This window comes from Talpa europaea (assembly GCF_964194135.1).
Source record: "Talpa europaea genome assembly, chromosome: 6".
NCBI lineage: Eukaryota > Metazoa > Chordata > Mammalia > Eulipotyphla > Talpidae > Talpa > Talpa europaea.
Genome location: NC_140072.1, coordinates 53,268,703 through 53,285,406, shown reverse-complemented (window position 1 = coordinate 53,285,406; position 16,704 = coordinate 53,268,703). Strand labels below are relative to the sequence as shown.

Here is a 16,704-nt window from a genome sequence, read left to right as displayed (position 1 = left end):
AAAAAAAAAAAGAAAATCTCTCTTCCCCTTCCTACTTAATAATAACTCAACTGTCCTATTAGCGTAGTATATAACACAGAGAAAATGAAAAAGCCCTGTCACACAGGGGCCATATCTCCATTTTCCAACTTAGCCATCTCTCCCCATTTTCCACTTGTTTGAAGGACCTGGCAAAAGACCAGACCCATCTCCATAAATGGAAAGCTATTAAAGGTACATAAAACCTCAGAGACAGACATGAGACAGATAAGATTTTGTGTAATATTTATTTATTATTCCATCCTAATTTTGGCTTGATTTCTCAACTCCCATTCCTATCCTTTTCTGGGAAATCCAAAATTTTTAAACAAAATATTTAAAATTATGATTATCTAGAGTCATAACTTTCTTCTCTCCCAATGGGGGGAAAACCCACAGCTTTTATACTTGTGCAGTATTTTCAAATATGATGGTAATATTTATTTTATATACTATTTAAAATAAAACCCTTCATCCTTTGAGGTTATTGACATTTTCTAGTTCACTGACACATCACCCATAATACAATAATTCTACTCATCTTCATGAATGAAGTGGGAACTATACTTAAAAAAAAATAGGATTTTAATCCCTGAGGTGCCAGTTAAAATGGACAAGGTTACCATTGCAACACGATTTTAAAAATTAGCCTTAAATAATAAGCATGGATCATACTTGCTGGGTCAGAATCACCTCCATAGCATGGAGTCATTAAGAAAATTGCATTTGCTGGGTTAAGTTCACCCTGCTATTCCTAGCCCACGGGCTCTGATAAGGTTTCCTTTTGTAAAGGAATTACTCATGGCAATGAAGTCTGCAGAAACATCTGAGATCCTCAGAAATCAAGAGAAACCACAGTTCTGTTTCTCTAGTCTCCATCCACATTGTTGGAGAGGGTTTTTCAGCACCATTCCAAGACCTGGAAAGGATGATGAACCAAGATGGGTTTTGTACTTCTCCATAAATTTAGTCAAAAAGGAGAAATCAGTCCTCCTGGCTAAAATGGGTCTGCCCTGCTTTTTCTCGGCCGCGGTAAGTGAGCAGAATGGGGGCTGGCTCTTTGGAGCAACCCGTCCCCTCCCCCCTGCAGAACTTTGCCCCTTCCAGGCGGCTCCCAGCCCTGGGACAGCGGCTCCCGCTCCTGCCCCTAGTAGTAGCGGTTGAGGCTTCGGGTCCCGGGCACCTCGGGCTGGCCATTCATCCAGATCTCCCGGATGATGCGTTCCCGCTCCTCCAGCCGCTGGGCGCGCTCCAGCTCCTCCGCCGAGGTGAAGACGTTCTTGTTCAAAGTCCTCTCAAAGCGGCGGTGTCGCCGGACGGAGATGTCCGATGCCGTGTCCGAGCTGCCATCCTCGCTGTCGCTGTTGTCGCTGCTGCTGTCTCTGTCCTGCAGGAACTTCTTCCCGGGACGCCGCCGGCAGTCTGTGTGGCAAGAGATCCTTATCACCAAGGCAGCCAGAGTGAGGACCAGCCCAATGCACACGCCAGACACAAAGTACAGAGCTGCTCTCTCGGGATTTTCTGGAGGAGGAGGAAGAAGAGAGCATTTGAGACATGACAAGTCCATAGGCGGAGAGCAACGTGACTCCAGCCCTGTCACACCTCTCCCGGGGCCCCAGACACCTGCGGGCTGCAGACACTGCCTTCCCATGTGACCGCGTGCTAAATGGATTCAGAATATAATTACTAACAAAGGCAAATCTGGGTAAAGGGTGTTTGGGATTCTTTTATTTTCCTTGTAACTTTACATTCAAAATTATTTCCAAGTGAAAAAAAAATTTAGCACTGACAATAAGCAAGGAACATTTGCTTAAATGATGTATTTGTCTAGTCTCTTTTCACCTTTAGCAGAGAAATCTTTGCTTCTGAATTTGCTTTTGCAACACCTTGAATGACCTTTTAGTCACAAGTACATGTAGTCTCTCAGATGACTCCCATCTCTTGGTAGTCACACTTATGCAATCCCCCCTTTTGGGGAGCTGGACCTAGTGACTTTTAATAAATTGAATATGGCGAAAATGATGGATCATTCTAAGATGAGGTCACGTAAGACTGACTTCCAGCTGATTATGCTCTGTCTGGCTTTCTTCACCCACTTACTCTGACAAAGCTAGTTGCCACATTGTGAGCTGCTCTCCAGAAGCTCAAGTTATAAAGAACTAAGGGTGGCATCTAGTTAACTGCTTGCAAAGAAATGAATATTGCCAACAGCCATGTTGAGTGAGCTTGGAAATGAATCTTCCCCTGATGGAGCCTTGAGGTGACCACAACCTTGGCCTTGTCACAGCCTTGGGAGACCTCAAACCAGAGAACCCAGCTAAACCAGACTAATTCCTGGCCCCTGGAAACTGAGAGATAATAAATGTGCATTGTTTTCAGTCACTGAGTTTTGAAGTAATTTGCTACATGCATTATTTGACTTACACAGTCTCACACTGAAACCCAGTCCAGCATTTTAGAATAACTTTATGAGGTTAACTTGTAGAGGAAGAGTTTGAGCTCTTTTGTAGTGAGGGGAGAAAATAATCATTCCACTAATGAACAATAAGCTTAGTGGGCTCAATGATGGGTCCTGTGTGATATGCCCAATAGAATGATATGCCCAATAGAATGTTCACCCCTTTGGGTGAACAGTTTCCCCTTTCTAGGTGAGTGTGAGAACACAGGGACAAGCCTGGCCTTTGAACAGGGCCTGGCCAAACTGTGGGACCCAAGATTAACATCAGCACATTAGTTATCCATAATCTATATTCACTTGTAAGTGTAAGTAAAAATACATGTGATTTTGTGTGTGTTTTAAGACTACAAATGGGATCATATGTGATACCTATTCACTTTAAAAATTTGAGACTATTTCATAGAGATATTTCCAAATGTGTGTATTTAGGAGCACAGTATTTTGACTGCTGCATCATGTCCTACAGTATAGGCCTATCAAAATTCACTTAACCATTTCCTTATTGATAGCATATAAATTGTTCCAAGTTTTTCACTATTACTGTGAAAGCTACAGCCAATGCCCTGGTATCCTGGTACACATTTCTTTATGCACACACATAAGTGTTTCTAGACATCAGTTATCTACAAATAGAATAGCTTCATCAAAGAGCATAGCACTTTCAAGTCCTTTGCATTCTAAATTGTATCAATGAAGGCCCCATCAGTCTAAAAAAGCATATTGAATGTGTTTCTGACCCCTCCTCTGAAACACCCACTGAAATGAGTGATGAGAATAAAACCAGTATGAATTGGAGATCCAAAGGGTAGAGAAGAAAATAGAAAACACAAACACTGGATACAAGGGTATTGATGTGAATGTGGTGATGGGGGAGTGTCATCAGGACATGGTGGTGTGAGACATTGCTACTTTTTGTGCCTTTTTAAGCAATTATTGCAATTAAGCATCCATCCAGGAACAAAATGCTTCTGTGGGAGTCGTGGGATCCCTTTACACACACCAAGGACCTGGAAGGAGTCTCAGGGTCGAGTACTAGGCAGACTTCCACAAGAGCTACAGAACCAGTGGAGCCAGCAAACCTTCCCCACCTCCTCCTGACAGAATGCTGGCTTGGGCAAATATTCAGGGGAGAGAGAAAATTTGTAGAAGTCCTGCACCCCCAGAGGGGAGATTGCAGTACAGCACTGAAGGAAAAAACATGAGCTTGGACATGAGGAGAAAAGAAAGTTTCCTAGCATCAGACTTTTCCAGTGCCGAACTTTGGACTGAACTATTCAAGGGTAAATCTCCCATTGGAAAAAAAGAGTGGTCTGTGAATGTCAGTTACTCTGACGTTCTGGAAGCTATAGGAGAAACCCATTTCCCTACAGCAATACCCTGAGTAATTAGGCAGGATTCCCAAGATTGGGGGTTGAGGGGCGGGGAGAAGATCAGAAAATAGAAAGATAACAATATCAAAGGACATGAAAGGAACCGTATTCCTTCTGACTCAAAAGCCTTTGGGTGAACCTCAGCTGAGGATCTCCCCAGTATCCCATGGGTACCCCCAGAACCTACAGTGCTAAACTGACACCTCCCTCTACTCTGCAGCTGACTACTTGTGCTTACTCCCAAGAGGTATCTTCACCGCCATGCTCATAGCAGCATTATTCATAATAACCAAGACATGGATATAACCTTCGTGTCCATCAACAGATGAGTGAATAAGGAAAAATGTGATAACACACAAACACAAATGTGTAGCACACACACAGAGGAATACCACTGAGCCATAAAAGAAGGAAATCCTGCCATATGCAACAATGTGGATGACCCTTAAGGGCATCATGCTACGTGAAATAAGTCAGACAAAGAAATATAAGAACTGTATGGTTTCACTTATGTGGAACCCAAAAACATCAAAGTCAGAAACAGAGTGGTATGGTAGTTGCCAAGGGTAGGGGGAATGGGGAGATGTTGGCCAAAGGGCACAAACTTTCAAAGATCAGTAAGTTCCAGGCATATAAAGTGGTGACTATAATTAGCAATACTGAGTTGTGCATTTGAACCCAGCTGTGAGAATAGAATTCATGTTCTCACCATAACAATAACAAAATGGTAATTATGTAAGGTTAACGAATATATTAACAAATCTTATTATGGTAAACATTTCACATTATTGCCGTGTACCAAACTAGCACTTTGTATACCTTAAACTTACACAATGTTAAACATCAATTATATGTTAAAAATTGGAAACAGCCCAAATGCCCATTAAATAACAGAGAAAATGTGGTTTCTACATACAATGGAATATTATTAAGCCAGAAAAAGAGGAAATCCTATTGTCTGTGACAACATGGATGGACCACAAGAACATTATATAATATATGGAATCAAAAAAAAGCCAGACTCTTAGAAACACAGAGGAGTGGTTACTAAGGGCCAGAGTGTGGAGGTAAATAATAATTCAAGATACTAAAGTCAACATTTAGGTGATGAATGCCTCTAATGGTCAAGTAACACACCCTTTTCTAAGTCAGTTTCCAATTCTTGGTTTTCAACAAAACAGAAAGAGGACCCTCTCAAGTTGTCAGCTGGTAGAACATTAAACATAATTTTTGATGACAGACCACTCTGATTTGGGGCCTAGAATGCAAGTTTAATTTACAGACATGAATGACTTTATTGTAAGAAAACTGCTTTTGTTAGTCATCTATATATTCATGCAAGTGAAGTTTCTCCATACTCATATTTATAAAAATTAAAACTTGGGATAGAATGGTCATGGAATCATGCTTCACTCTTGCAACAAGTGACATTTATCACAAAACAAATCAATGTATGGGAAGGAAGATCCACCTCTTGAAGAGATGAATTATCTATAAATTTTTATTTTTATTTTTAAAAACTGCCCCTTGTACCTTCAACCGCATATAAAACATAGTTCACACCATCTACTTTTATAAAATTTTTTTTTATAGAGGCATGTTTTTATTTATTTGTTTGTTTGTTTGTTTTGTTTATACATGCACGGGTATAGTCAGAAGCGCGGGAGGGTGAGAGAATTCACCAGAGCCAGAGCGGGGAGCAGAGCAGGCAGAAGGACCGAAGTACACTGCTGAGGGGAGCAGCGGGCGGCAGGAGAGGTCTGCGCACCATGTGGGACCCTCCTCCGGTGGCCGGGGAGCAGCCAGGTATCGAACCGGCGCTGCAGAGGCTGCGGGCAGCTTCGCAACCCAGCGCTCAACCGCTGCGCCACCGGGGAGGCCCCACACCATCTACTTTTAAAAAGCTTTCTGTCTCTCTGTCTCCTTCTTTCAAACTTTCCCTTTCTGTCTAAAGTACTACTCATTCTACCATTATCTGTGCCCAAAACCAAGATCATCTTTGACTCACTCTTTTGCTCCATTGCACAAATTACTTCTTCTCAGTCATTGTCATATTTCTTTTTTTTATAAATATTATAAGGCTTTAATAGAGTCTATACCTCAAAAAGATCACAGAATTTTCATCAGCAAATTCTATATTCACTAAATATATTTCACATTTATTATATAATTAGTTACACTAACCAGTTAAAAAATAACTTTAGGATCATGCTCAGCGAAACAAGCCAGAAAGAAAAAGATAAATACCGGATGGTCTCACTCATAGCAGGAATCTAGAAAACTTAAATAAGGGACCAGGAAAAAGAATAATTATAAGAAAGTGAAAATCAAAATCAACAAAAAACTATGAAGCCGAGACACTCTATGGGGAGTGAGGGGTGGGGAGGGGAGGCATTGGGGTCAAAATAAGGGGGTTGCAATTGTATGGGGAATATAAAAATTAAATTTACTTAAAAATAATAACTTTAGAAAATTACACTTTATCTAAGTACATTGTAAGGATTGTCGTATTTCTTATGGGATCCTCATCCTCCACTTTTCCACACTGGGGTCATCACTACTGTTTCCTAACTTGACAATCAGATTCTTCCCTCCTCCAAATGCAGGTCTTCCTGACCCCAAATTCATGCTTTTATCAAGGTGGAAGCATCAGCCCCATCTACGTTGGCAACCTCATCTCAGCCTCCGCTTAGTTAACGCTACTTAGCACTCAGCTGAACTGTGGCAAAGGTTAAGACCAGCAGAAAGGAATTATCCCAGCTCCCAGCAAAGAGGGAGGGAATCTGTCATTCAATAAATGACAGCTTTTCATTTGTTAGTTTCCTTCCTTCCTTCCTTCCTTCCTTCCTTCCTTCCTTCTCTCCACCCATCTGCCTATCCATTTACATCTAATTCTTTTCCTCCCTCTTTTGTCTCTCTCCCTTCTCTCCCTTTCTCATCCCATCTGCCCTGCCTTTTGATTGTGTATCCGTCTCTGTCACACCCTGACCTCACCCCACCTGTTACACGGGTAAACTTTGAAGGTGGTGTCTGATCTGAATCTCGGAAACTGCTGTTTTCCCTTTTGCTTAACTAGTCTACTCTGTACTGCTACCCAGGTGAGAAAACATCCTCTCTCGCCTACTAAGTCTCAGAGAGGGATTCCAGGGGAGCCCAGTAAAAGTAACTAAAGATGGCAAAGGGTCTCACTGGATCCTGAGCAGAGACTTGGGGCTGATTTTCATAGCTAAGATAATCTGTAGAGTTTCTCTTGATCATTCTTCTGCAAAAATCAAAACTGAAGCTCTATCGTGGATGTTTTTTCTTGTTGCTGCTCCAGGTCACTTCCTCTTGGCCAGTGATCCACCCTAGTCTTGACCAGATCCAGACAGCTGGTAATTATCCCAGGAAGTGGAGTGGGGAGGGTTTTGTCGGTTGTTTTCCTTTAATAAATAAAAATAAATGTATTGCTGTATCTTGCTTCCTGCAGGGTCATTGTTTTCATGGGCAGGAAGGGGCCCTATGTGGAGGTCCTGGGCTGATTTCATTTGCACCTTCAGAGGTCAGATCATGCCCCACTGGCTGCAGGAGAGAACAGCAGTGCCAGCCCAGGCTGGATCCATGGCCATTAGGAAAGCATAACTTTCCTCTGTCTAGGCCTTTTTGGCTCCAAAGTTTGCAAATCTTTACTGGAATGGAAAAGAGTTTTTACAATAGCCAATAAAGAGAATATGGGGGCTTGCATGGAATCAGAGCATTCAGTATAATCTCGTCTCTGAATTCTTAAGGCATTGCAAGGCTATTTCTTTGCAGGATCCTGCCCCCAGCCGCCACAGGAAAGTGAAGGAACCTGATATCACTGCGCTCTCTGAGGTGCTAGAGGAAGTTTTCTCCACCTCCTTCCACCCCTAACTTGTTCTTCCTGAGAAATGAGCTATATTGGACAATTACAGTGCCCTGGGGCTGCTGCTAGTATATGTGCCTCTGTTTTCACCGCTCATATCTCTCCCCCTATCCACCCTCCCAGGTTGTAAGACCAGAAGACTCCAGCTACCCTACCTGTCATCCTGATCTACCCTGCTCACTTTTCTTCACCTGCAGTGGGTAAGACCTACTGACCTGTAGCCCCAGAACTCCAGGGAAGCAAGGTAGGAAGCCTTGGGATTTCTCTAGTCTGGTTTAATCACCACTGAAGTCCACACTATATTTTGATGCTTTTCTGGCTCCTTTAGTCTGGAAGGGAGGAAGTGTGTGATGAGCCCCTCCAATCTAGGCAGTACTTTGTGTAGCTGTATTGTAATTAGTTGTGTAATCATTACCTTTCCCACATGACAGTGAGAAATTTGAGGGCAGAACCCATATGATTCACTTCAGATTTCCAGTGTATCCAGCACAAAGCCTTGCTTATGGTACATAGCTCCCAATTATTTATTGAAGTAAATCATGAATACACAACTTCTAAAATCTTAATTTATTTTATAGATAGATATGTATGTGTGTGTGTGTGTACATGTCTTGCAAATATACACAGAAAGTCCTCATTTAACACCACTGATCCGTTTCATTGGAAACTGCAACTTTAAACCAAAGGACATTTAACAAAAGCAGGTCCTTGAGTAAACACCATTCCATTCAACCTCAGCTGGAATTGGTTTTATTCTCACCAACAGTATAACAAAACAACAGTGAATAAAATAATGTTATTCAAGCACCTGCCCTGCATGTATATAATAACATTAGAAGAGTAGGGAATGGGAAAAATATGTAAAATCATCATCCTCTCACAACCATAATATTGTATAACTACACACTATATAATACAATGAAGTGAATTTTATTTTTTCTCATATATACATATTTATATTTATTCAGTTATAATCAGAATATATGTACAACTTACATATTTTTCTCTGGATATACTTTAAGACTTTACTTTTAGAGCAATGTTAGGTTCACAACAAATTTAAAAGAAAGATTTCCCACATACTCCCAAAATTCACACACCCATGGTCTCCCTCATTATCAAAATCCTCCACCAGCATGTTACCTTTGTTAGAACTGGTGAACCTACCTGACACATCATAATCATCCAAAGTCCACAGTTGGCATTTGGGGTCACTCTTGGTGTATAGCCTATGGATTTGGGATAATGCATAATGACCTGTATCCATTATTATACTATTTATCATATACAGTGTGCCTTCACTGCCCTAAAAACCCTCTGCGCTCTGCTTGTTCATCCTTCCCCAACAGATCTACATTTCATCCATGCTGCAACATCTCTCTGTATTGCTCCACAAGTCAGTCATTTTCACCTAACCATACTACATAGTTACAGCTGTCTGGTGAATGCAACTAGCAAGTTACAAAAACAAAACAAAAAGTTTTCTACTTTTGGATATTTACGTTGTTGCATTTTTTTACTTGAAAATGCAAAGAATATTTCTGCTGTTAAAACTTTCCTTGTTTGCTTGTTTGTTTCACTTACTATCTTATAATGGACACTCAGTAAGGTAATGTTATACCAAAGAGGATACTTATTTTTATACCTCTTGATATACATTTCCTGGTAACTTTTCAGAAATGGTACTTTAATTCGTCTTATCAACAGCTGTGTATGAAAGTACCACTTTTACTGAACAACTATCTCCATGAGGAGATATGCCAACTGTTATTTACTTTTTCAAACTGCATAAATCAAAAAACAGTTGTTTATAACACAGAAATTTACTGTGAATCTACAATATCTTCAGGGCTGGGGACATACAGGTTCCTGGCCCTCCCTAGATTTCCATTACAAAGGGGCAATAATAAAAAACAAACTATAATGCTTTCTCAAATCCTCAAATTTGCCATGATCAGCTGAGTTATAGGGAGTAGACTGCCTACCCCCGAGACCACCTCCCATGTGCCAGATGCATAGAAAACAGTGATTCAAATTCTAACTCAGTAACACACGATCCATACTGCTGTACTTGCAGTTACTTATTTTAAAAAGAATATTGGTTAAATGAAAAAAAATAACCTCCCTCAAAACTTCTGCATTGAAAAAAACTACTGTAAGCAAAGTCCAAAAGAAATATCAAATTAGAGAAAATATTTGTAATAAGTAATAGAGACAAAGGGCTAATCGAGAAAGAGCAGTAAGAAAATGGCAAACAACTAATCAAAATGGACATAAGACAAGAACACCTCACAGAGAAGGAAATATAAATGACTCTAAAATATATGAAAAGATGTTCAACTAAAGCAGAGATTGACACACAATGAACGGTTCAAAGCGAGATCCAGCTACCACCTATTCTGTTATTGGCACGAAGTCTTACCCATTCATTCATGTTTTGTCTGTCTGTCTTCATGCTACATCACAGACTTAAGCTGTTACAGCTGAAAATATTTACTATCTGCCCTTTACAGCAAAGGTTTGTTGACCTGTAAGCTAGAGAAACAAGTTAAATGACATTTACATGTTAGTTTTCATCTATCGGATTGCCAAAAGCCCAATAGTTTGAAAATTCTGTTGGAGGACCTTTGTATGTTTTAGTTATTTATTGCAGCTCTGTTGCCCTGTTTGAAAAGATATGAACCACTCCCACTGGCCATCCACAGACTGGTTAAACTATGGTTCATCTAGACAGTGGAACAGAATAGGAAGCTTTCTACATGCTGATGTGACTTATCTTCATAGCATACTCCTCAGTGAAAAAATCAAAATACAATAAAGTATTGTGATATATTTGCTACTGTGTGTAAGAGGAGGGAGGATGAGAATAATATGTTCATATTTTCTTACATTTGCACAAAAAAACTCTGGAAGAATGCAGGGAAGCCCAATAATAGGTCCAACTTGGGGGGGGTGGGCAAAGGGGGCAGTTCTAGGGTAAGACTTCTCACTATATGTCTTTTTATATTGCTTGCTCATTGAACTGTGCTCATTCACTGATTTTCTGAACACCTAATGGATGCCAAATAGCATTCTGGATACTGAGGCGATAGCAGTCAACAAAAGAAACAAAATCTCTGTGCTCCTGGGAGTTAACATTCTAAAAGATTAAATAAGACAAATAAATTAAAAAAAAAACATAGAATGTTAGATGATGATAAGGAAAAGAGGAAGGAGAATATGAAGTGTTGAAGGTATGCTGGTTGGGATAAGGGAGATTGAGTGACCAGAGCAAACCATGCTGAGATGGTGACATTTAAGAGAAAAATTAAAAGGAAATGGAAGCATGAGCTTGGAAAATATATTATCGATGCAAAACATTAAATTAAAAAGAGTAATCATCCCATTTAACCTTACCAACAACCCCGTTAGAAGTCACTAATGAAGTTATTATTATTAATGAGATTATTCTTCTCATTATAACTTATGTTTTGATCCCAAGGGGTTGTTTGCAAGAAGTTAAAGCAAGAAATGTTAACTCTTCCAAACCAAGTGCTGAGATAGAGGGAAGCAAAACACCTAGATGGTTCTTAAGTGAAGCTGAGACTAGGAATGGGAGTTCTGAAGACTGGGAGGGAACTAACCAGTCCAGGACTGAAGAGAAGAAATCTTGGAGAAGGAAATTACTGTGCAAAAAAGCAAAGTTGTTTAGAATAACCAGTGAGGGCTTGGTCAGGGCAGGCATGGGGAAGTCCAGGGCAGACACAAAAAGCCCTGACGCACAAGAAACTACAGATTAGAGAAGCTCCAACCATCCCAAGTTCCTTCTCCCTTGCTTGCCTCTGTTCTAGAGCGTGTTTTCTCAACCTCAGCACTATTGGGGCAGCTAATTGTTGTGGGGGCATTTTCCTGTACATTATAGGATATATCTCTACCCACTAGATGCCAGTAGAAGTCCCCACCTCAGTTGTGACAATCAAAAATGTCTCCAGACATCACCAGAAATCCCCTTGTAGAACATAATCACCTCTGGCTATGAACCACTAGTGTGGCTTTTGGAAAACTAAAATGTTCATCTCAGCTAGAGATGGCCGTGTAACAGTTTTGGCCATGAAATCTCAGATAAAATCTGCCTAAAACTTCCTTTTTCTGTCTTTTTAAAATTTTTTAATGAGGGCACGAGCAACATAGCCACTCTGCAGTCATAGACATTAAGAATAAAGATAGCATGAAAATCAGAGAACTGCTGGACCCCACATTTTTGAGCCAAAAGACCAACTACCTACCTACAAACTGTTATTTGGGTAATTTAATGCCTTTCTGTTTAGACCACTAAGTTGAGTTTTCCTAATATTTGGAGCTGAAAATAATCTCAACTATAAAATCATACAAAAGTATTTGGATATTATCCCAAAGATAATAGGGATCCACTAAAAAATCTAAAAAGTAAAAAGAATTACATCATCACACCTATATTCTAGAAATACCTTTTCTCTTCAAAATACAGACTACAAAGCAAGATTGGAGGCAGGTAAACCACTGGAAAATGCTATTATGACAGCACAGATGAAACATGATGGGACTTGGACCAACTCAAGTGATCAACTCAAAAGCGGAGGCAATGCTGTCAGGGAATGGAGAGGTGAAATAAGTTGACTCCAAGAAACTGGATTTAGTCAGTGAAGAAAATGCATATCTGGTGTCAGTAATATCCTAGGAGGTATAAAGAAGGAGCATATTTGAAGAGAAGGGCAATTTTCTATTCTAGGCTAGGTAGAATTCGAAATGCTTATGGGAATGCAAGTGGTAATGGTAAAGGTACTTACACAGTTCTAAAAGTAAGAAAAGAGTAGGGTAGTGATAGTTTTAAATATATAGAATTAAAAATTTGAAATTTTAATAAAATTCCAATGGTAAATTCAATGAAGTATAGAATACTTAAAATGTAGATAAGCAAAAGAGTTATATACATATGAGTTACATACATACATACATATGAAAATACCCTCAGAAATGGGATGCATGTTATGTGGTAAGAGCCCTTATTCACTTAATAGCACATTCTAAATATCTTTTCTATTTTGATATTCTTTACCCATTTTTCTGATGTTTTTTACTATTATGAATAGTTCTGAGATAAAATGTCCTCATATTAATTTTTTGTTGCCCATATCCTTAATTAGTTCCTTAGAATAAATTCCTAGATGCAGAATTGCTGGCTCAGTAGCATATGTATTTTTAAAGGCTTTTTACAAATGTCCCTAAGTCATTCTCTAGAGAGGCTGTAGCAATGTACAATCCCATCAGCACTATGTGTAAGTACTGATCTCCCAACACTTTCTCTAGAACTGAATTTATATGCTTACTCAAATTTTTGAGAATTTTATGAACTAAAAATGTTAAAGTTCACTGTTTTCAGCCTGCATTTGTTTTGTTGCTAGAATTTGAGAGGCTTATGTTTTAACCAGCTATTTCTTTTTTTTCCCCCAAAACTGCTGATTCTTGCCCTTTGCCCACTTTTCTTTTGGGACACATCCTTTATTGATTTGTAAGAGCTCTTTATATGTTATACACTTTAACCCTTCTTCATTAATGCTGCATTTTCCCCCCTTAGTCTGCATTTGTCACTTAATTTTTGGATATTTTGATAAACAGTTACTTAAAATAATTGGAATGGTCAAGGTTTGCTCTGGCTATTGTGAAGACTGGAGACAAGATGTATTCAAAAGCAAACAGAGAAATGAAACAGTATTTGAAAGTTTCCACTGAGGTTGGCTGCCACGAATTTCTAAAGTCTTCAATCTGTAAAACTGTAGTAGTGTTTGGTTACTTGAGTATAGAGGGAGAAAAGGGAGGAAAGCAGTATTCATTTGGAGTTAGGATTTGTCTGTTGATTTAACCAGAAGCTGGACAAAAAAAAATAAGGGTGCTGTGTGTATTAGCAACTATGTCGCTGGAATGACGGGTTACATGGACAGAATAAAAAACAACTAATGCACTGGGAGTAAAGGGTAGGGGTCAGGGTCCCCTATGTAGTAGAAGAGCAGACTCAGGTGAGTGAGAACAAGAAAGCTACAAGATTAGGAGATTTTCTACAATTTTCTTCTATCATACTGCTCTTTATTCCTTCTAATCCATTTTTTTCTCTTTTTAAAATAAGGATTATTTCTATGTTATTCTCCATATTTTAAAGTTTCCTTATCCTTTTCCTTTATAGTCAGTCTTCCCCATCACACTTAGAATCAATTTTCAACCATCAAGTCTATTTACTAGATCAAATACATTTTATTTCAGCCATTCTCCTTTCCATAGCCTTGCATTCTCTTTTTATCTCAGACCATGCAGTCTTAAAAGCAGCATTGTCTTCTTGCATACCAAGCAATATTTAACTCCAAAAAATGGGGTGGGAAGGAGAAAGGTTGGAAGGGAGAGAAAAACAGGGCCATGTCCCCTTTTAGCCTTAACAAGATCACAAGACACCTGGTAAACATCAGACCAATCAATGAGTTACCATGGTCAATGGCCATAACTCAGGGTCACGCTGGCCAAAATGGAAGATTGCCAGTACGTCCTGTGCCGAGCAGAGCTCCAAAGTCCAGTGCCCTGTCTGCTCTTACCTGAGATATTTCCACATGACAGTTGCTTTGCAAGTGTCCGCTGAGTCCTTGGAAACTCCAGACCCTCCCTACTACCCCCAGTACTTCACTTTAGGATTATCTTCACCATAGAGTCGAGGTGCTCGTCATCGTTCAATGGCTTGAAAACATTCTAACAGAGTTTCAGACATCTCTTTCCCAGACCCAGTAGCTTTTCGCCCATGTACACACTTGAAGAAAGAGTCAAACTGAGATTTCTCTGATCTAGTAGTGCCCACTGAAGAGGCCCCAGGCACCAGACTTCCTTAGGGAGATGAGCTGATGACCTGGGGCTTTGCTGATTTGAGAAGGGAGAATTCTGGATTTGAGGCACGTGCTGACACCATGGCTCATCTTGCCAACCACAAAGGGGACAGCCAGGTACCAGCCCTGAGAAGTCCTCCTTTCTAAAATCAGGTTGGGCTGCACATCATTCAAGATCCTATCACAAAGAGAAGACATGAACTTCCTTTATTCTCAATCTTGGCTCAGATTTGCCATTATAAACAGAAATGTCAGGTTTAGTATTTTGAACTCTAGGTCACCATATGCCAACCTTGGCTAGACAAGTAGAGAGGAGAACCAGTCCTTGCTCAGAAGCAATCTAATCAGAACCTCAGTCCCTTCCTTTTAATTCAATATCCAGAGATACCAAGAAAAGCAAAACAAAGCAAAAGCTAGCTATCAAAATATCAAAAACTCACCCATGCAGCAGAAAATGAATTTGATCATTCAAACAACTGAACAGTTTCATATATTTTAAAATTGCCACACACCCCCCATCCCCACCCTCAACAGAAGGGATAGGGGAAGGAGGGAGAGACAGGAGAAAGCCAGTCTGGGTGGGACTGAGTATAACTGCAAAGAAATACCAGGTTGAGGATACCCTAGAGCCCCCCTCACATCAAAGTTAAAAGCCTAATGGCAGACTGACAGATACCAGCTAACCCCAGGCTACACCATTCACTCACTGTTGCCAAAAGGAAACTGAACATTTTTCAGCAAGATAAAGCTCTTAGAACCTCTCATTTGCCAAATTAGCAAATGTCAAGCTTAACTCCCAAGCCAGAAGGCCTTTCATCTCAAAGCACAGCAGGCAGATCCTCTCTGCTGTGATTACCCAGCATTTTCCTCCTGAGTACCCTGGTCCCAGGGCCAGGCCTCAGCTGTGGCCTAGCCAAGATGGGACAACTACCTGAGACAAAGGAATAGGCTGCTAGGATGTTGCTGAGCAAAGCCATCTCCGTGTGCTCAGTGGTCACCAGCTCCTGGCTGTGGCTGACAGGCGGCCTTGACGTGGCATCCAGAGGCAGCCTCCTGGAGATGCTTCAGCTGGATCAAGGTGGCCACCCTCCCACTCTTCTCTTCTGTTTGGGAACACAAAGTGAGTGATGAGAACACATTCTGCTTTCCCGAGGCTGTGTTCCAGGTAGCCTGAGCTCAGCCAGCCTTCGCACCCAGGGAACCACAAGGGTCTGGGGTCTTGTCCTCCTTGCTCCAGCAAGCTTCCTGGCTTTCAAGAAAGCAGAAACTCCTCACATCTCTTTCCTGGCCTTTCTCCATTCTCTTGCCATCTCTCCCAGCTTCCCAGTTTCACTTCTCCCTCACCTTTCTTTGTCCTTTTTATTGCCTTCCCCTGAGTTTGCCTTTAAGGCACAGCCCATGATGATTTTAATCACCGAATTTTAAGCCAGGCCCAGGCTCTGCTTTCCTCTGCTCCAACTGCACTTGCGTACTTTGATCAGTTTGCCTCCACAGGTCACCAAATGTGCGTCCTTAGCAATGGGTCAGAGCTGGCCAATCCAGAACTGCCAAAGTAGTTCCATTTCTCAGATGCTCACAAGGGCCAGAGAGCTCGCGCCTGCTCCCTGCCCCAGCCCTATGATTCCACTTGTGACCAAGATAGGTCACACACACTAGTACAAGCAGCCGTCTGGCAGAGCAGTCACCCTCAGCCCCAGGACTTATAATCCTGGTGCTCAGAGACTTGGCCTCTGACTAGGGGAGCACATCTTTCCCCCAACTGCTGCTACAACTCAGATGCAGAGCTGTGTTCCTCAGTTCATTCGTTGTAGCCCTCACGCAGAACTGAGGATGGAGAGAGAAAGAAGTGGCTCAGACCCGGCTGATTCCTATTCAGTGTTGCTCTGGCTGAGGCAGAGAACTGAGTTGCAGGATGTGAAGGGATGTCAAGCTCGGGAAAGCAGGAGAAGCAGGAGGTGTCAGTCCTTGGAAGAGTCCGTCTCAGGAGGGTCACAGATAGCGGGGGCCACCTATAGCGGGCCTGGAGAGTCCTTGCACCGCAGAGAGGAAAGGGTCATAACAAAATAGGCTCAGTGAGGACCAGAGCAAGGGAAGATA

General features: G+C 41.0%; 1 protein-coding gene across 1 annotated transcript; it reads right to left on the bottom strand.

The window, feature by feature from the left end:
• Positions 1-1,165: 1,165 nt before the first annotated feature.
• On the bottom strand, positions 1,166-15,617 carry EVA1A (eva-1 homolog A, regulator of programmed cell death; the record flags this gene model as incomplete). Its single annotated transcript, XM_084234962.1, has 2 exons — positions 15,539-15,617; positions 1,166-1,539 (listed from the first exon to the last, which is right to left on the bottom strand). The coding sequence occupies exons 1-2, from the start codon at positions 15,582-15,584 to the stop codon at positions 1,166-1,168; spliced, it is 420 nt and encodes a 139-aa protein (XP_084091088.1). The 5' UTR covers positions 15,585-15,617.
• Positions 15,618-16,704: the final 1,087 nt, after the last annotated feature.